Here is a 20,136-nt window from a genome sequence, read left to right on the forward strand (position 1 = left end):
AAAAAAATTAAAAAAAAAAATAAAGAAACCCACCGCCCCGTGCCCACCTGCCGCAGACGGACTATCCAGGCACTGCAGACGGAGGAGCACGACACAGCAGCCGGGGGGGACGATCCACCGAGAGCCACCCGGTCCGGCCCCTCTCCAGGGATGCTCACCTTGGGGTGACTGGTAGCGCTGAGGAGCCCCGGTGGTGGCCCGGCCTTGGGGGACCCGGCTTAGCTTAAGATTCATCACAGACTGACACGAAGGACAAGAACGTAAGAAGAATCCAAGAGCTGCGACTTTTTGTTTCTTTATTCTAATTCAGCCTACGACGTTAGTAATGGTGATTTCAGGGGATGGCTGGGCCCGCGAGTTCCTTCTTGTAGTGAAAATCAGAGACTGTAAAGAGGAACAGAGCTTATAAAGACAGATAGGAATATATTGCCATAAAAAGAACTGGCATGCAAGTGCTTTATACATTTGGCAGTATGTGAAATGGCAGGGCTTCGGTTTTGTTTTTGGTGGTGGTGGTGGTCTCTTTGTTTTGTACAGTTCAAAAATGAGCTGCTGCCTTCACATCTTGAAGACAACCCCCCCACAGGAAAGGACAACACAAGTCAAGTCCAAGGCGCCTCTCGCTTGGTTTTGGCAGAGTATATATATAATATATATATTTATTTTTTTTTAATGCATAGCGATTTTCTTCCTTTTTTTTTTTTTTTAATATATTTTTTAATTTTTTTTTTTTTCCCCCGTTGCAAACCTGAGCTCGGTCCCTGCTTTCCTGTGCAGTTTTCCTTCCTTAGGTGTTGGCACTGTGGAGCGGTCGGATGGTGTCAGCAGGCGATCTCCTCCAGCGTTCCCAGGGTGGCCTGCAGCGGCACGTTCACAGTGTGGCTGATGGTTTCCGAATGATTTGGCATGGGGTCGCAAGTGCTCTGCGGACGGAGAGCGGGGGACAGGGTTACCCTGGGGCCGCTGGACGCTCCCTGTCCCTCCCCAACCGCTATCTCCTTTCTTTGGCCGAGCCATAGCATCAATCCTTCGGAAATAACTCAAGCTGGGGCTGAACGCTGCATCCGTATCGAGCGACTTCACCTGCCTACAGATCCAACTGCAGGGAAATTTCCTCTTGTCTCCCAATGGGGCTCCTTACCACGTTTTCATCATGGCTCCCTTCCTCTTCCTCCTTTCCAAGTAGGTCTAATAATTTCTCCTTGATCAGCTGCAAAAGAGGAAGGTGGGTTAAGGTGGGCAGGAACAGGCAAGACATCTCCCCTGCCTTGCGTGGGCATCCACGAGGCACAGAGCAGCCTCACCAACACAGCCCCAGGGAATGCACCAGGTTTGGAGGACACCCGCTGAAGGATATGGAGAAGGAGACAATCTTTCCAAGGAAACCACCCCACGCGTCAAAACTGAATTCTTCACACGGAAAAAAAACAACCCCAAACTCAGTATTTTTAAATATATTTGGGGGTTTACTGAAAAATGTCATCTATGTGAGCACCGTTTCTCTTCACAGCCACATTATTTCCCTGGCAGTCACTGCTGCTGAAGAATGTATTTTCAAGGGAAATCCCAGAAAGGTAAAAAAAATGAGTGTTTTTCTGAAAAACTTCCACTGGGGGAAAAGAAAAAAATAAGAAAGCTAAAAATGTGAAAAATTGGTTCAGTTCCTAAGGAAGCAAGGTGGATGCTGGCTGGCATGTGGAGATGTGTGGTGGGGATTTGGGACCCCGATGAACCCAGGAGCACAACTCTGCCCTGAGGCAGGACCAAGAGGAGGATTGTGCTGAGCAAATGAAGCAAAAAAACCATCTCTAGGGTCAACATTTCATCCGATTTTGGCTAACCCACTGGAAAAGAACAGTTGTATCTCTTTGCTGGCAAGCTCGAAGAGTTCACAAATGCTTTGGTTGAAAACACAATGAGTTTTAGGTGCACTGAACCCCACCTTGATGGAACCCTGAGCCGATCAGATCAGCCACGTAGATTAGGCATCATTTAAGACATTTTATTCCTTTTCTCCCTGTCTGGTGTGGGTTAAATATCTGTCACAGGTGACCATGAAGATGTCCCACATAGGGCATAGTTGGGTGAACCTGCTGGTGCATCCGTGTGCACGGGGAGCCTCTCCAAGAAGACAGGATGCTCCCTTAAGCCATGTTTGCCCAAAAAGAAGAAGAAAAAAAGATAAAAAAATAACAGCAAGAGGAAACTATTTGCCTAGTTTTATAAGCAGATGTCAAACAAAGGAGTAAAACGGAGAAGAAAAATCCAAACTTTGTGAGGTTTCTTATTACCTTCTTATGAAAGAACCCCAAGTAAGCCGGGAATAGGCAATTTTAATGAAATATTGTGTGCATTCAGCCTGAGATATAAACTGAGGCGCAGGTTTTGTTTGCACTCCGAAGCCATTATGAGCTTTATGCTTGTAATTTTCAATATATTTTATTGCAGAGTAATGCCACCAAGTGCTAACAGCTGCCCAGAAGGGACTGTGATGGGGAGCGACTGTCTTAAAACATAAAGTCAGCATCCCAACTTTAATAACATGAAGAGGCTTTTCAAGATGCCCCAGCGAGCTCAGAGCAGAGAGCGTGGTTGCCTGACATCCCTGTGCACCCACCTGGCTCGGCACACATTAATGCAACAGCCACGAATGACCCTGACTGCAATATCCATGGGATTCAAAATCCCTGATCCCATCATGAGTCGGGGCTGAGGCAGGGCTACGAGAGTGCTGGACTACGCAGGTCTAAGATATTGTGTATTTGGGTGCAGGGGGCCCCAAGCCACTGCACTGAAATCACCAGGGAACGAGTCCATGAGCTGATTTAGCAGGAGGCACCTTCCCAGGGACAAGGGCAAAGGACCTTGGGCTCCGATTTGCCAAATTTGCTGGGAACTTCCTGCCTCCGTAGGTGTTTGCATCCTCCTTGAAACTATCCCAAGCCATAAACTCCTTCTTTCATGCTACAGAACAGGACACACGCTTGCGTGTTTGGGTCCTTGGGGTCATCTTGGTGCAAACAGGTTGCTCCTCGGTGGCTCACATCCGGCTGCAGCCCCTCTCCCTGCCTCAATTCCTCTTTTACAAATAAAAATCATGAGCCTAGTATCCTCAACATGAAGCCTTCTGTGATGTATTGAAGGACTGGGAAGGAAAATCAACTGCTGGCAGGGAGCATGCTCCAGAGAGGGTTATTTTGGACCACGGCTCATTTAGGTGAAAAATGGGGTGGAAAAAGTCCAAATAGCAGGAGGGTGCAGAGAGCTGCTTGAATCTGCCTCTGCGCTTGCAGGGGCAGCAGTGGAGGCTGCTGGCGGGACGATGCCCGCAGGCAGGCTGTGACAGCAGGGCAACGCCGAGGCCTGCGCTGGCACCACGGCACAGAAAAAGCAAAATCCCCTGGAGAGATGCTGAGCTGTGCTGCTGCGCGGAGACATCAGCATTCACTGGGGGAACTTGCTTAGGCAAAAAGAGATTAGAACTATACAAGGGTCGTAACTCTGCTGCTGGAGGGCAGGAGGAGGGAGGGCTGCCAGGAAGCTACGTCCCCTCCTGATTGCTTATTGCAATAATCCCCATTAAAGAGGGCTTGCACTTTTCTCTGGAGCACCTGCTCTTGGCCACCGCAGAGCCACGGCACCATGCTTGAGCTCGTCTCGGTGCTTCCTAGAAAGCTCCTTGCTCCAGGGCTGCTGGCAGAGCTGCAGACAGCAGATAACAGGGACTGGGGTTTTTCCACCGTACAAGGTCTGGCCTCGCTGCTTCTGCCGCCTGACGGCTGGACTGGGACTCAGGCATTAATTAAAGGTGGTTTTATGAGAAGATAATAACAGCATGCTGCTGGGAGAAGCCCAAATTGAGGACGGGGACAGGAAGGCGCAGCAGCAGGTCCCAAGCCAGCACCCCAGGCAGTGCGAGCCTCAGGGTGGGCAGCAGCACAGCTACATGAAGGTGGTGCTTAATTAGCCCAAGGGAGAAGCAAATCTCATTAGCAGAGGCAGGGTGCCAAGCGAACCTGGCTGTGCCATGCCGTGGCTGCGTGCCAGCCCCCCCTCACAGAGAGCCCCCGCTGACGCAGGGACCTCCGCACCACGCTACACGGCCGTGACTGATTATGTAGCACTACGGTAGAGCAGTAAGTATATAACATCATTAATTAAAATCAATAATCCATGTGGGAATAGCGGGCATGGAGGGTCGTGGTCCACGACCACCCCAGCTTGGCATCAAGGCTGGCAAACCCACACCCTGCCAGAGCAAGAAGGCGAAGGGCGAGGGTCTTACCTCATATATATAATCGAAGAGCTCTAGTATAGTGAGGATGCTAGCACCGATAAATAGCCCCATCTGGCCTCCAATGTCACCTAGGAGAGAGAACAACACGTGCATGGCTTTCATCCCTGGTGTAAACGCTCCTAGAGGCACCCGTGCAACCGTGGTGCAGCTGCCCTGGGCGCTGCCACCCCTGAAGAGTGGGGCAATGCAAGGGATGGCCCCCACAAACACCAACAGCTCTAATGCCATGAAAAGCATCTCGGGAAGGATGTTGCCGGCCACCAAAGTGTCTTTCCTGCTAATGAGGCCATCAGCTGGAAGCCTAATGAGGAAGCGATACTGCACACTGGCATCCGAGGGAGCCATCTGTCAGAGGCAGACAGCAAGCTTCATCCCAGGAATCCCAAAGCCCAATTCCCAAACTGGGCGGGGGGAGGAGAAAGATGCTGGAGAAGAATTAGGTAACATCCCCTGGAGCTGAGAAAAAACCCAAACCTGCTGAAGAGAGGAAAGGGAGACGGCCTGCTTTTTCAGGGGAGCATCTCAAGGCTGTCTCTGAGTCCCCCAGCGCCGGGGAAGGGCTGCGGAGGAGGCACCATGGGGAGAGGAGACTTGCAGGAATCTGCTGGGAAGGTAACTGCTGATATGAGATACTGTGCTATGCCAAACCGTGTGCTTTAGGGAAGATAAATCTCATGGATTTTGCTGCAAAACATCCATGGTTCAACTGTGTTGTGCCCCAGAGCAAAGGCACCCGTGGGTGGAGGGGCTATGGGACCTTTGCTGTGGGTGATGATGAAAGAGAGACAGAAGAAAGAGGAAAAAAGGTGCTTGGGGGGCAAAGTGCTGGTTCAAATAGGGGCTGAGGATTAGGGGAAGATGAGACTCTGCCCAAAGCCTGCAGTGCCCTGGGAATGCGGGTCATGCAAAGTCATGCAAATAAGGAGGCTTGTTTACAGAGGCTTCATCACCAGCCTCCTCTTCCTCGCTGCAGCACTCTTGGGGAACCCACAACTGGTGCAGAAGTGCTCCCAGCATGTATGTTTTGCAGAGCTACCACTGTGGGGTGGCGTTGGGGCACCCAATGGGACGTGGGGTGCTCTGCTCCCCACAGTGTCCCCATCCCAGGGGAGGCTGGCAGTGTCCAGCCCCACGGGGTGGCCCAGCTCCAGCCGCATCCCCGGAGGGATCTGGGGATTCAGGGTGGCACACGGAGGGGGCTGCAAGGCTGAGCGTGGGCACAGAGCATGCTTGCTTCTCCTGACCAAACACCTCCACCCTCAAACCCAACGGGTCCCAAGCACCCAGATCTGTAGCTGACACCTGCAAAGCTTGACCCAGTTTGAGGCTGAGCAACCCAACAACTCCTCCACCTTCTCCATCGAGCTGCAGGGCACCACCCAAAGGCAAAGAGCTCAGGGTCCTGGCTGGCCTGGCTGGAAAGGAGGATGAATTTGGAGCATGGAAAAGGTGAAGGGTAGATGTTTTTAAGAGCTGTTCTCCTCCACACACTGCCCTTACAGCATGGGGGGCACCACAGAGAGCATCCATCACCCGCTCAGCCCTGGGATTTCCAAATAATAGGGCCCTGGTAGCAAGCAGAGATGGAGCAGCTCACGTTAACCTTCCACAGGTGATACACGGAGTAGCTGTGGTCCCTAGGACATTCCTGGGACAGCTTGGGGTTGGAAGGAAAATAAGAGATAGGGTTGAAAGTGTGCTGGCCAGGAAGGTGTCTGGACCTTGCTGGGATTTTCAAGACAATGCACATAAGCTGTGCACCCACTCGTAGCATCTCTCTGTCCCATAAACACACATGGACTCCAGCACAGGCTCACACAGACTCCAAACTGCACCCCTGATCTCTCCTTACCAAGTAAGGCTGCCACTTCATAGGCTTTCTTCTGCTCAATTGTCTCATAGTTGAGTGCTTCAAAAAATATGTCCAGCACAAGAATATTCTCTCTGTAGAAAGAGGACAACAGCATCAGCCCATCAGCCACCAGCGGTCTCGTGTGCTTTGGGACAAGAGAAAAAATGGGACTTTGGGGCTTTATTCCCCTCTCTGTCCTGACTATTCTCTTCTTGGGGTCCTCAGCAACCCACAGACACTTGGACCTCCTGGAGACCAGGACCACAGGGCACCATCAGGACTCTGGTAGTCTTAGCAGAAGATGGAAAATGTTTCCCCAAAATCTCTCGGGATCTGAGCTCTGGATCTCACTTTGGTGCTAACTGCAAAAGTCCAAAGGATCCTTAATATGGAATAACTCTCGCTGCCTCTGCAAGACAATAATGTGCCCAGAACTGGGAGAGGTCCAAGACGGGGGCTGCCTGAGGTCCACAGCCCAGACTTGGGTAGAGAGCGGCCGTATCTCAGACAGGGCCAGCAAGACTGGGCTTCCCTGTCAAAATAGAGTTCTTGCACTGTTTTTGGTGGGTATGGAGTATGCTCATGAAAACAAGGCCAAGGAAGGAACATACAGTTGTCTGGAAACACGTCTACTGAGAAGAAAGCAACCTACACCTCCTCTCTTCAAGGGTTTCACCCTAACCTGCCCTGGAGGACACACCTCTGTCTGGCCATGGAGGCACTGGCAAGGTCTGGCTGGTCTTAGCACAGGCTGGCTTAAACAGCCAACGGGGCTTTTACAGACACTTTCCCCCCATAAAGCAATGAAGATCTGTTTTCTGCAACACTCACGAGATATATTTTTCCGACTTGTTGAACTTCTTCTCCAGGTACTTGGCCGAGGTCTTGCTGGGGATCTTGACCATGGAGAGCTCTTTGTTGTATCTGGTCAGGTTACAGGGTGTCCTGCAGATGCAGTAATTGCTGTCCTTTTCAGCAAGCAAACCTGGAGAAGGCCACAGAGTTAGATCTCATGGAGTGAGGGACACACAGCAGATGTGGGAGCAGAGTCATGCCACCCAGAGTGGGGCCAAGGAGTCATATCTCAGAAGAGCTGCAGGAAACCCCATCCTGGCCATTTCTCTCCCATTTCATTGCATGGCCATCTCCACCACCTTGGAGAGAGGCCTTTTGGGGGAGGCTAAACTCTGTTACCAGCATCTGCTTGGGGAACACGTGGTGATTGAATCTCCTAAATCCAGACACAGAATGGGTCCCTCCATCCCAAACCCAGACCCAAACCCAGAACCAGAGGTGCTCCCCGCCTACATATCCTGGGGTACCTGTTATCCTGAGGGTTTCTGCGTTCATGGAGCCCCATGCAGAACCAGAAGAAACTTTATCCCAGGGTGCACCCAGCCCTTCCCAGTCTCATCGAAACCCATCACCAGGCTGCAGCTACTCTAGATTATCCCAGTCCTGCCAGACAGTAGGACACAGGTTGCTGAAAGCCCCTCCAGCTTGGGACACCGTGGTACCCAGGGAGATCTCTTGGTACTCACCAAGCGCAGGCTCTGCGCATTCCTTATACTGCTCCGGGGTACAGAAGGGAGCATCCCCTGCACGGAAAGGACACATCCATCAGCGGGCATCAGCCACTGCTGCTGCAAGGGACCTGGGGACTGCTGGGCTCTCCATGGGGACCACAAAGACCTCCCTTCAGCAAAGTGAACCCAGGCTGGGGATCGGCAGCATCTGCCCCACATCTGCACGCTGCCTTTTCTTGCAAACTGAGGAGGGGGCTGCTGGAAATACCACCCAGGGGTGTTAACTGGGGCTAAATAAGGGGAAATCAGACCCATGTCCCTCTGTCATGTCTTGCCCTTATTTCTGGGCATTTTGCAAAGGCTGTTAGCATCCTTCTTTCCTTAGGGAAAGGTATTCCCAGCTCCTTTAATCCCTGTTCCCTTTCCAGCTTGTTAACCCTTAATGATGCAGGCTGGGTGGAGGGAGGGGGTCCCTGCCCACCCCTGGCACACTGACCTGGCATGTGAACCATTTTGCAGTTGCAGTTTTCCACAATATACCGGGTCTCGCAGTCGATCCTGCAAGCCGTGATACTGTAAACGGGAAAGAAGTCTAAGCCCATATCCGACGAGCGACATTCACCCCACGGTGGAGGCAGGTACGTCAGCTGCAAGAGAGGGAGGAGCGGGGTGTCAGGGGATGCTGGGGACCAGCAGCAAGGAGTGAGGTGCAGCATCTCCCTCCTCTTGCCACAGAGGAGCCCCCAGAGCACAATTTTAATGATGTTTTTAAGGAGGGGACCAAGCGGTGCTGTGGCAAGGGATGGCCATAGCGTGGCTTTTGCCAGGTGAGCACCTTTACCAAGCTCTTCTGCTCCAGAGTTGCTCTGCTGCGTCCCTCCAACCCAGCACCTCCGGAGCAGAGCTGCAGCAGGATGATGCATCAGAGATGTGCAGCACCAGAGGTTCTCCAAAACCAGCTCTGTGGTCTTTCCTGTACCATTAGGAAAATTCTGCCCACGCAGGGACTGAAGGAGAGGCTCCGACCTGCAAATTATCTCTGACTTCGGTGCGAGCAAACATGGGGTTGTTGGCACTGGTGTGTTGACAGCTCCCATCTCCAGCTTACTCTGACCTCTGAACTGTGCCACTATGTGCCACTCCTGGGGACAATGCAGACAGTGCTGGTGACATTGAGGAGCTAAAAGGGGTGGCAGTGAGATCCTGGCAATGGTTGCGATTGCTCTGGTATGAGCAAAGCTGCCACATTTGCACCGTTCACTTCTTCAGGCACTTTTCTCGATGAAAAATGCAGCAGATCACAACCCTCAGAGAGGTCCAGGGACTTGGGAAGCACGTGGAAAGCACCAAGAACAGTTCAGCAACTAGAGATTGCTGCAGAAGGTGAAAAATGCCAAGGAGAGGGCATACTGGTGCCATAAAGAGCCTCCAAACCTTCATGCTCCCCATGGAGGGATGGCTCTGCTCAGAGTGGTGCTGCCATGGGAGATGGTGCTGGGCTGCAGAGCAGCACCTCACTGCAGCCTTGGAGAAGGCAGACAAGTCATTCATGTCCTTTTCTGAACACCCATGCTCAGGGAGAGCCCTGTGGAGTTAGATCCACATTATCCGCTCTCCTGGCATCCCTTGATGATGAGGAACCTGTCTTCTTCCCTGTTTGCACATCACCTCGCATGAGGCTCATAAGTTGCTCTGCTCAGCGCTAGTGCAATGAAAACCCTTCTGCTGTTACCACTTTATTTAACACAAATGCAAAGATAAGATAAGCAGGACTCCACAATCCACCACAGAAACCTTAATTCAGAGCCCAGGACATGCTGGAGGAAAAATGCTCTCTGGCCCCCATGGCCAAATCTACCTTGTTCCTTTTCTGTCTGCAGCTTGGCAGCCTTTCCCACTTCTCTTTATCTTTGCTAAATGCTCTGCACTACTCTTTGCTAGAGAGCAAAAAATAACATTCCCCTAACCCCTCCTTCTTTGTGTTTTAAAGCAGCATCCAATTTGCTGTGCTTTGCTCCAAACACAGAACGTTTTGTGCTGGCAAAGCACGTTGGCTGAACAAAAACATTCCCTTCAAAAATGTAGTAACATTGATCACATGCTAAAATAAATATGTAAACATGTTGATGGACGATGAGCCTAGGACCTAGTTGGCAAGGCTCTACGGTGCTTGATTTGGGTTTCTTCTGGAGATGTGTGGGAAAGAGGAGAAAGATGACCCATGAAATGGAGGCACACTGCAGATACTGTTGGATAAATAACGACCCCATGAACCCTCCTGGCATGGACCTGTGGTAACAGTGACAAAACTACCATGGTGTGAGCTGTTTGGAGCCCATGCTCTGCTCTAGGCCTGCCCCATGAGATCTCCTGTGAGAGCAGAGCTCCAGTTCTCCAAAGCACCCTGTGAAAAGATGTTCACCTTGTGCACCAGCTTGCAGTGCTGGGTTGCTGGTAAAACTCCCTGTGGCTTTGACTTAGGAACCACTCAGACATTAAAAACCCATAATGGGCTTAAACTGCAGCCAGGAAGAGAAAGTGGGATGTTGGGATGAGCGTGTTTTGTGTGAGGGCAGCTGGGTATGGATCAGTCTGCCTTGGAGGGGCACAAAACCTGGAAGCTAAAGGAGGGTTTGGGGATGATGCCAGGCGTCAGAGAGTGATCCTGCCTTCTGGGGCTGGACAAGCTCTCAACTCAGCCAGGCCAAAGTAATTCCTTCTCTAGGAACAATTTTGCCATGAACAGTTCCCATCCAGGAATCCAGAGGTGCTTTGCTTACTCCAGCACTTTGCTTGCTGCATCTCTGGTCACTACACTGGCTCCCAGTTCCTTCTGTCTCTGAGAGGCTGATGCAGGTTTTATGGGACCAGCTGGAACCATGGACATGGCAGCCCTGTGCCATACCCATCTTCTAGATGAGCCACAGGTCCTCCTCACGATGAGGTGGTAGTTCAAGGTCTTCCCTTGCATGACGCCAAGGTCAGACCCATGAAGAACTCAGACCCAGCCTGCACAAGGGCGAGGGGTGTCTCCATGTGATGGTGAACCCCTCTTTGGCTCTGCTTCCCCCACCAGCTGGGAACCACCAACTCCCCCTGCTCCTGTGAGCACCATCCCTGCTCTCAAGTGCTGATGAGACAGAAAACTTTACAGTGATGTTCAGACACAGATGTGCATGGTCTGCTCAGCACCTCCGCGTCCTGGTGTGCAGAAGCAAAGAAACAGGATGCTCATGGGTGCCCGGGCTGCTCGCTGAGGGACCTGCGCTCTGGCATTCCCAGAAGCTGCCTAAATCCATGCTCAAGCTCAAGCTGCTTTGAAAAGCAACAGCAGCAAGAGCTGCTTGGAGCGACATGCACCGATCTCTGTGCTCAGGGGGTCAAGCTGAAGAGCAGACAAGATCCACATCAGATGTGAAGATGCAGCAGGTGATGGAGGGATCCCATCTGTGGGGACCAGCTGAGGCATTACAGGAAAAAAAAAAAGTTCGCAGCAATCTCAGCATCCTCCAAGAAATAGGCCTGGCTCTGAATGGTTTTGAAAGTCAGCAAAGCAGCACCTTGGAATGAAAATACCTAGAGTGTCTTTGTGACAATAGCGAAGTGCTCTCTGAAGGGGACCTTTTCTCATTTGCTTTACACTTGCAATATAATAGAGTACCAGATGCCATCATTTAGTCATCCACGGTGGAGAAAGGGGCCCATATGTTGCACGTTGTATGATAAAGGAGAATAAATAATTGCAGTCTCAGATGGTATCAGCTCTCTTCCAAGCAGAGCTACACACAAATCTTTTAAGCCCTTTAAATTTTATTCTGAATGTAGGTGACTGGATCAGAAAATGATGGGAGCTGCGACCAGATATTTAGCTTACACATTTTTTTGCTCAGCCAGTGTCGGATTTGAGCCACGGTGCTTGTGAACTGGCACCATGTCTGCAGGAGGTGCACAGCCTGACTGATTAATTAAACCCTAATCGATGCAACTTCATTAACCAAGTTAAGGCCTGTTTTGTAGCCAGGACCACGAGCACCGACTACCCCTATACAGCAAAGCAAAGCTGGTTTGCATCTCCCCAAAAGCACGGCATTCCTTGGGGATTTGCTGCCTTGCCACACGCACACGCCCCTGCCCACACTTGCACACACACATGCAAGTGCAATTCACTTCTCTCCATCTTCCTAAACATGCAGGAATAGGCACAACACATCTCCCCTGTCACACACCAAGACTTTTGCTCTCCCCACCCCTCTCTGAATCGCTGATACTTAAGAGCAGAAAAAGCCTCTTGGCACATTTAACACTGGTGGAGGTTTTTTTGCTCTGCAGTATAAAGGCTCTCCCTGTTTTGGAGAAAAGCACGTTGTGTCTGGCACCAACAGGAGACTCCAGGGAAGCTCAGATTTTCACTTTTTAAAGGAAATTTCCCCAGTGAACCCCCTCGCCATGGAGCAGAGTCCATCAGGTGCAACACAGGCACTTCAGTGCTGCCTTGTTTTGTATTAATCCCTGTCTCTCACATCTCTGTACCACAGGGCAGGGATTTCTTGCTGCTGGCCATGCCTCCGAGCAGAGCCCTGAGGTTACAACAGCTGTAACCAAAGCATCTCCCACACCCGGGGGACCGGCACCAGGAATCCGTGTGCCTCCCCCTCCATCACTGGCTCGGCGGGAAGCAGCGCTGCAGCAAGGGTTCATTTGAAGTATGACAAGCAAATCTGTGCTTCTTCCTTAGGGGCACGATTTTAGAGACAAATCTCCCTTGGCTGGCAGGGTTGGACCCTCCTTCCCTTGAGCAACTCAATGAACTCTCTCCAAGGGGCTCATCAAGGGCTATTACCTGGAGCCTCCATGGTAATTACAGCTTAAAAGACTCGTAGCTTCCCTCGCACTCTGTAATTTGTAATCAGAAGCAAACTCTCAACTGATCATCCTCCCTTCTCTGGAGGGAGAAGGCACATCATTAGGGACAGGGCTCTGCAGAGAGTAGAGGAGGCACATTTTCAAGATCCTGCCTCAACATGCGAAGATAATTTGGTCCCAGGAAAGCTCCCTTCGTCTGTCCCAGGTGGATTTGGTTGGCAGGCACCAACGTACCAAGTCCCTGATGTAGTCAGCTCTTGTCCTGCCTTTTATTTCCAATTATGTCTGAAGGCAGCTGCTCTGTTACCGTCTGTGGAGCCCCAGCAGCATCGCTCGCGGGTACAAAGCGACTGCCAGGAGCGCTGGGTCGCATCCTCTGAAATGCTCCCTGTTACTCTTCAAAGAGGAGACTATCCAGCCCCAGAGCTGGGTATGGTTTTACCCATCAAACAGTGCACCCTGCAGCGAAAGACTTCAGCCAAGCGGCCAAACTCTTGGCAGCCCATGACAGGTTTCCTGCCCAGAAGTGCAATGGAGCAGGATCCCAAGGTTCTTCGCTCCAGCCCCGGTGTCTTCTCCCCCCGCTAACCAGCCCCATCCCTGCTCCTGTTGCCTCTTGGCACAGGACTCCCAATGCCCTGCGAGTTAATGCAATGGTGAACCCATCCGCACGAGCATCCCTCCTTAACCCTCTCCTTGCCAAAATGTGTGCTTTCTCAGGGCTGCACTCTCAAGCAAAGCCTTTACATCCGAAGCACTCAGCCCCAGAGAGCTGCTCAAGCAACTCATTTTAGACACCTGACACTTGAATTTCCTGCCTGTGATGCTAACGAGGCCGCTGCATTGCCTGGGAGAGCGCACAGGGGAGCTGAGCCCGTCTCGCTAGCCAGCAAACAGGAGCGCCTGTGATGGAGCAATCCCGCCGACCGTGGCCATGTAAACACTGTAAACAGCAGAGACTCTAATTAGATTTGATTCCTCTCCCCTGCAGCCCCTCCTGGGCAGTGTGCAGCCATGCAGACGTCTCCTCCTCTTGAGAGAATCGCTTTCCCCTCTTCCAGATGATGCTAATTTGGGGCTGGCTGAAGGGCTCCGGCGTGGGACCAGCGGAGGCTGCCCAAGGGTGCTGAGCGGCTCCCCTCCAACCTGCTCTGCTATCATCGAAGATGAACTAATTTTCTTTGAAGCTGGAGGGAAAAAAAAAAATAAACCAGAAGGAAAAGCAAGTGTAAAGGCAGCACGGCCAGCTTCTGCCCTTGGTTCCTGCAGGAGAGTAGCGCTGAGCTCTAATTTTACTCTGCTGCTGTGGCAGCTTTCCAAGGGCTGCCCGCACTCACCCTTCCCCGGCACCGCGTGGTCTCACGCTTATAGAAATTCAGCTTTAGCCTCTAATTGAGGTTGACAAAATCGCATCCTCGCGCTTTTGCAATCGTTAATACTTAATTAATTAATGAAATGTTTTTTAAATTCTCTTGATCCCGGCTATTAGGGATTACGACAATCAGTTACGAACTGGCAGGCGCCGAAAGGAAAAGGAACAAATTGACTTGTCTCCTTAAAAGCAGGATGGATCTTGCTTGCCCAGAACGCAAGGCACGGAAGGGCGGCTCCCGTCAAACGGGGGAGGAGCACGTCGTGGTGGCGGGGGCTGTTCAGAACAGCCTCCTCCCTGCCACAGCCCTTTTTCCTGGCCATGCTGCTGCCCTTCGCGTGCTGCTCTTGGCCCTGAGCCTCCTGATAACTGCCAACATCTGCCTGCAGCTGGAGAGGTCTTTTTTTAAATTTATTTTAAGTGGTATCTCTGTTTTTTCTGCAAGTTTAATTTTATGCAATAGGGAAGATGTGGAAACACGGTGGAGATGTTTCCAGCATGAGGTTGGGGCAGTTTCAGCTCAATTTGCAGCTGGGCTCTGCGATGAACCCAGCTTTGGGGACAGGGCCTGAAGAATAAATCCTGTGAGGAGAGATTGAAGGAGTTGGGACTGTTCAGTGTGAGGAGGAGAAGGCTGAGGGGAGACCTCATCACTCTACAGCTCCCTGAAAGGACGTTGTGGAGAGGTTGGTGCTGGTCTCTTCTCCCAGGTGATTAGTGACAGAACGAGAGGGAACGGCTTTAAACTGCAACAGGGGAGGTTCAGACTGGACAGGAGGGAAAAATGTTTCCCAGAAAGAGTGGTCAGAGAGTGGAATAGGCTGCCCAGGGAGGGGGTGGAGTCCCCATCCCTGGGTGTGTTTAAGGGTCGTTTGGATGAGCTGTTGGGGGATGTGGGGTAGGGGAGAACTTTGTAGAGTCGGGCTGAGGGTTGGACTTGATGATCCCGAGGGTCTTTTCTAACCTGAATGATTCTGTGATTCTGTGACTCAGCTCAGATACAGCTCAGTCCCTCTCCTGCCTCCTCTGTGTCTGGGTCCCCACCTGATGCCACCAAACTTCACAAGCAACCAGCAGGGAGGGATGGAAACCTCTCCCTGAACATCGCAAAATCTAGATGGGGTGTGTTTGCATTTGCTCCAAATGAAATAATAACCAGAAACCTCAGTTCTTTAATGAGACATCAAATAGCATCAACTTAATAGAATTTCAATCCCAGGCAGCTTTAGCACTTGTAAAATGCTTAAAAAGCTCGGCGTACACACAGCTCGTTGGCACCGTCTCCCAGTTAATGATGCCGGAATTTGTCTATTTGCGCTGGGTGCGGGCTGTTCCTTCCCATTTACTCCCTTCACACAAGCACCAAAGAAGTTGTCTTTGAAGGATAAAAGCTTAACCCTTCTGGCACCTGGAAGGTCCCCCTGAGCAGAGCTGTTATACAGCCTATGAGTCCCCTGTGCTGGAGGTGAGTGGGCACCAGAAGAAAAATGTGACTTTGGAGCTCCAGGCTCCTCTGGGTCCTGGTTTCCTTGGAAATAATTTTGCAAATCAAATAGTAATATTGAAACCTCCTGTGGCTCCCCAAAAAGTCAAGAGCAGCCCCTTCTGAGCCTCATCCTGGGTTTTCTCCCAGGACTCACTGAACAGCTGCTCCTGGCATTTGCTGCACTGATTGTCTACAACTCGCTTCTAGCTCCCCCTAAATGACTTGTACCCATCACTCATGTGCAAACTTGGTCTTAAATTGCAATAAACTCTTCCCTCTCCCCCCTGGTCACCTCCTTGGCATATCTATAGGCAGCAGAAGTGTTCCCCCTCACTCCACTGGACACCACTGGCTCTGTTTGTTGGGACTACATTGGCCAAACTCTTACTGAGGTGCCCAAGTTGGGGGTTGTGCAGTGGGAGTTGGACCCTCTGAAGCTCCCCTGTCCTCAGCGAGCAGCTTTCTGTCTTTTTTAAAAAATCCTCTTATCCACAGTGAAGGGTTAGCAGGAGCACCCAGGCCATCACTTCACCTACATCCCTGATGTTTTCTCTTTCTGACCTCCTTCCTAAGAGAGCCCTTTCCAACCTCTGCCCATTCAGGTGCACTGTTCCTGGCCCTGACTCATTGCCATCATTTGCCTCCAAACCCATTTTCTTTCATACCCTTTTACAAACAGGCTGATTCACTCCTAACACTGTTTTCCAAGCAAAACCACTCTGTTGCCCTACAAAAACCGCTGTGCAATTGTTTTCTTACAGCTCCTGCTTTGAACCACTCCTGTGCAATGAAGTTTTCTATGTGGCTGGCCACCGCTGCCTGCCAGTTTTGCTTCTCGTTGTTGAATTAATTCAGGGTCTGATGATATACTGGAGGAAATCAACTGGGAGAGTGTGTGGGATTGAGGAAAACAGAAATCAGAGAGTGACTGTTTTTCCAGGAGGAGGTGTAAGACCGTAGGTAGGAGAAGATGCTCTGAGCGAGGGTTAGGAAACATGGGAAATGCTATTTAATTGCTCCTAATTTTCAAATCCTGCTGCCTACACCCTGTTGGGAACTAGGGGTTTCAGAGCGATTGCTGCCAGACCCTGAGTCCCGTTTTCCTGCCTCTGTAATTACACTTTTGATACTGCAGTTGTTGGTAGCTGATGCTCTCTGTCCCATGCAAGCATTATGAGGGGATGAGTCTCCAAGGCACACTAGAGCCCTATTAAACAATATTGCTCCATCTTCGAACCTGTTGCTTAATTGAAGCCTCTTAAATTTTTATTGCCAAGTTGGCAGAAATTGCCATTTTTAGTGCGCTTTTCATCTTCTCTAACGCGCTGTGCCAGTGGCGTAGCGGGGAGCAGCCGAGCTGGGGAAGTAACATTATCTGATCCCATCCGTTATGGGAGAGGCTTGAGTGATGCTGCCGAGATGCGGCGACGATGCTGTAAAATCCAGCTGGGAAAAGAGGATTAAAAGGAGACAAATCCAGGAGGAATTTATCCTCCTCCAGGGGATCAGCCCTTCAAAATATAACTTCCAGTGTGCCCGCCCATGCCTTGGTGCTGTGGTCTGCTGCAGGGGTGTGGTGGGACATTGCAGCCTTCCCAAGGCCACGCACAACACGAGGTCTGGAGAGGCTTGTTATAGCACCAGGCTCACCTGAAAGAGCCACGAAAAGGAAAAAAATTGAGGTGGATCCCTCCAAATCCAGAAGCAGCAGGAGCTGAAGGGCACTGCTCTACTTGGGGTGGTCCTGCCCTCCCTTGGGACCCAACTGGAGGGTGACTGCACAGCCTGCCCCCAAGCCCTGCGCAGCCCGTTGTGCTGGTTTGGCTGGGATAGAGTTAATTTTCTTTATAGCTGTTAGTACAGGGCTATGTCTTGGATTTGTGCTGAAAACAGTGTTGATAACATGGAGATGTTTTCATCGCTGCTGAGCTGTGCCTACACAGAGTCCAGGCCTTTCCTGCTCCTCACCCCACCCCACCAGCGAGCAGGCTGGGGGTGCACAAGGAGGTGGGGAGGGACACAGCTGGCACAGCTGACCCCAACTGACCCCAGGGATATCCCAGACCACATGGCACCATGCTCAGCATATAGAGCTGGGCAAGAGAAGGAAGGGGGATGTTTGGAGTGATGGTGTTTGTCTTCCCAAGTCACCGTTACACGTGATGGAGCCCGGCTGTCCTGGGGATGGCTGAGCACCTGCCCGCTGATGGGAAGGGGTGAACAAATTCCTTCTTTTGTTTTGCTTGCGTGCATGGCTTTTGCTTTACTTATTAAACTGTTTTTATCTCAACCCACAAGTTTTCTCATTTTTACTCTTCCAATTCTCTCCCCCACCCCACCAGGGGGGAGTGAGCGAGCGGCTGGGTTGGGGTTAGCTGGTGGCTGGCACGCCCATTCATGAGAAAACAAACCCTGTTCTTTAGACTCAGCAATTGCCATGGAAACTGCTCCCCTGTGCTGTAAGGTACAATGAGGCCCTTGGCCGTCTCTCCCCATGTAAAATGGTGTGAAAACCCCAGAAACCAGCAGCTATGGTGTCGCATGTCCCTGTAAACCACTCCAGCTCCTTTCACTTTGCATTCAGACGCAGCCACTGCTGTGGCGAACGGAAAGTCACCCAGGGAGGATGTTTTCCACCATCCTCCATCAAGACACTCTTGTTTTAATTGCAACTGTCCATCGTGTGTTGCCTTCTTCTGTGCCACCTCCTGAGGGAGCTCAGTCCCAGCTCCCCTTAAACTTCAGGGGATCGCTTTGGTCTGAGATTTCAGACAGAAAGCATCTCCCTTTAGGCACGAGTCTGCAGCAAAGAACCATCTTGGCCTATATAACTCAACAACCATGTTTATGGAGGAAACTGCCTGCTGGCATTGTCTTTGCAGGATTGTTTTTGCTGACTTAGCACACACAACTGATCCATCCGCAAAGTCCCTCTTGTGATGCTACTAGTGCAAACCAGCACGACAGGTGGCCAAGAAGGCCAATGGGATCCTGGCTTGCATCAGAAATAGTGTGGCCAGCAGGGACAGGGGAGGGATCTTGCCCCTGTGCTCGGCACTGGTGGGGCCACCCCTCGATGAGTGGGTTCAGTTTTGGGCCCCTCACTCCAAAAAGGCCATTGAATGACTCGAGCGTGTCCAGAGAAGGGCAACGGAGCTGGTGCAGGGTCTGGAGCACAGGTCTGATGGGGAGCGGCTGAGGGACCTGGGGGGGTTTAGTCTGGAGAAGAGGAGGCTGAGGGGAGACCTCATGGCCCTCTACAACTCCCTGAAAGGAGGGTGCAGAGAGGGGGGAGGACTCTCTTGAGCCAAGGAACCAGCACCAGGACAAGAGGGAATGGCCTCAAGCTGCGCCAGGGCAGGGTCAGACTGGCTCTTAGGAAGGATTTCTTTGCAGAAGGGGTTGTTGGGCGTTGGAATGGGCTGCCCAGGGCAGGGGGGGAGTCCCCATCCCTGGAGGGGTTGAAGAGTCGGGTTGACCCAGCGCTGAGGGATATGGTGTAGTTGGGACCTGTCAGTGTTAGGTCAATGGTTAGACTGGATGATCTTCAAGGTCTTTTCCAACCTAGACGATTCTGTGATTTTGTGACATCGTTACTGCATTAACGATGCAGTTCCCAAACTGGTAAACGTATCTTAAAAGTGTCACTCTGCAGGAATCAGAGGGCTCAGCCACTGCAGAAGGAGGAGAAAAGGTGATTTTGTTCCTTTTCTTAGGACTGACAGCTAATTTTAAAGGGAGATTTAATGAGATTACGCACCATCACAGAGCCAGAGTTTGCTTTCGACAAGGGACTTTTGGAAAGCTCTTGGTATAAAGATCGAGATTTATCGCCCTGGCACCAAGATGCAAGTCCCCACTTGCGCTAAGCAGCTGCATACCTGGAAAGACTGGAGATCAGTAAGTAAAGCCCAGAAAATACTCTTATTTCCAGACTGGGATGGGGGGACGAAGGGATAGATTTGAGCATGGGCATAGGGAATAGTAGAAAGTCAGAAATAAAGACACGAGTCTCTAACCCAGCAATGAATAAATCCCCTTCGCCCCCAAGCCTGTCTCAAAGATGATGCACGGCGCCCACTCGCACCAAGGCAAGTCTGCCCAATTCCACACCTATTATTTTATCACTGGGATAAGTGCTTAGAACTAACACAGAGGCTGCGCTGAGCTGGGAGACATGAAACGACCTCTTCATTTCTATTCTTCTCCAGCTGGAGGATCGTTTCATTTACATTTAATGGTGTAAACCACACGGTTTAGGACCACAATAAGTGGCTGGACTCAGTCCTCCAGGTGATGCTCATGGGCTTTTCCACCTTTTGCTCTGACTTATTGAAGGAGCAGCATGTGCCTGCCCCAGATATAGAGATTTAGTAGAAAGAAAAAAAAAAGACTAAATCAGAGGTCTGAATAAAAGATGTGAATTCAGGGCTTGAGAAGGTGGATGATGCCCAGCTGGTCCCTACAGGGTAATTAGAGCAAGCAGTAGCATGTGTATGCTGTAATGGTTGTAATTAGGCTAAAAAATGATTTTATGGAGAGGAGGGATTGGGGGTAGGCAGCATTGCCCAGGGAGCTGAATGCTGCTCCAGGCAGGCAGCTTGAAGAGCCCTCCAGGTCTCCTGGGTAAAGGCGTCAAAGCCCGCAGAGTAATTTTAAATCACTTACAGAACGCCCAAGCAGAAACGTGCTCTCCCCTCCCCCAGCACCAAAACTCCGGCAAAACCTGCAGAAGAGGGG

The 20,136-nt window shown here is 51.2% G+C and overlaps 1 protein-coding gene across 2 annotated transcripts in view; it reads right to left on the bottom strand.

Annotated features, from left to right (window-relative positions):
• Window positions 1–279: 279 nt before the first annotated feature.
• Window positions 280–20,136, bottom strand: part of LOC141953501 (acid-sensing ion channel 2-like) — a 104,524-nt gene continuing 84,667 nt past the window's right edge. The window contains exons 4-11 of one of the 2 annotated variants that reach the window (XR_012631923.1): window positions 8,172–8,322; window positions 7,691–7,747; window positions 6,981–7,134; window positions 6,150–6,241; window positions 4,286–4,365; window positions 1,142–1,210; window positions 749–923; window positions 280–384 (exon numbers count right to left, since the gene is read on the bottom strand). Coding sequence is in view for 1 of the 2 variants with exons in the window: in XM_074892118.1 (XP_074748219.1) it covers window positions 822–923; window positions 1,142–1,210; window positions 4,286–4,365; window positions 6,150–6,241; window positions 6,981–7,134; window positions 7,691–7,747; window positions 8,172–8,322 (705 nt within the window). In the remaining variant the exon portion in view is untranslated. Of the gene's footprint in view, window positions 924–1,141; window positions 1,211–4,285; window positions 4,366–6,149; window positions 6,242–6,980; window positions 7,135–7,690; window positions 7,748–8,171; window positions 8,323–20,136 lie in introns of both variants that reach the window. The other variant, XM_074892118.1, reaches the window with a different exon arrangement.

The sequence above is a fragment of the Strix uralensis genome, chromosome 22 (assembly GCF_047716275.1).
Source record: "Strix uralensis isolate ZFMK-TIS-50842 chromosome 22, bStrUra1, whole genome shotgun sequence".
Classification (NCBI taxonomy): Eukaryota; Metazoa; Chordata; class Aves; order Strigiformes; family Strigidae; genus Strix; species Strix uralensis.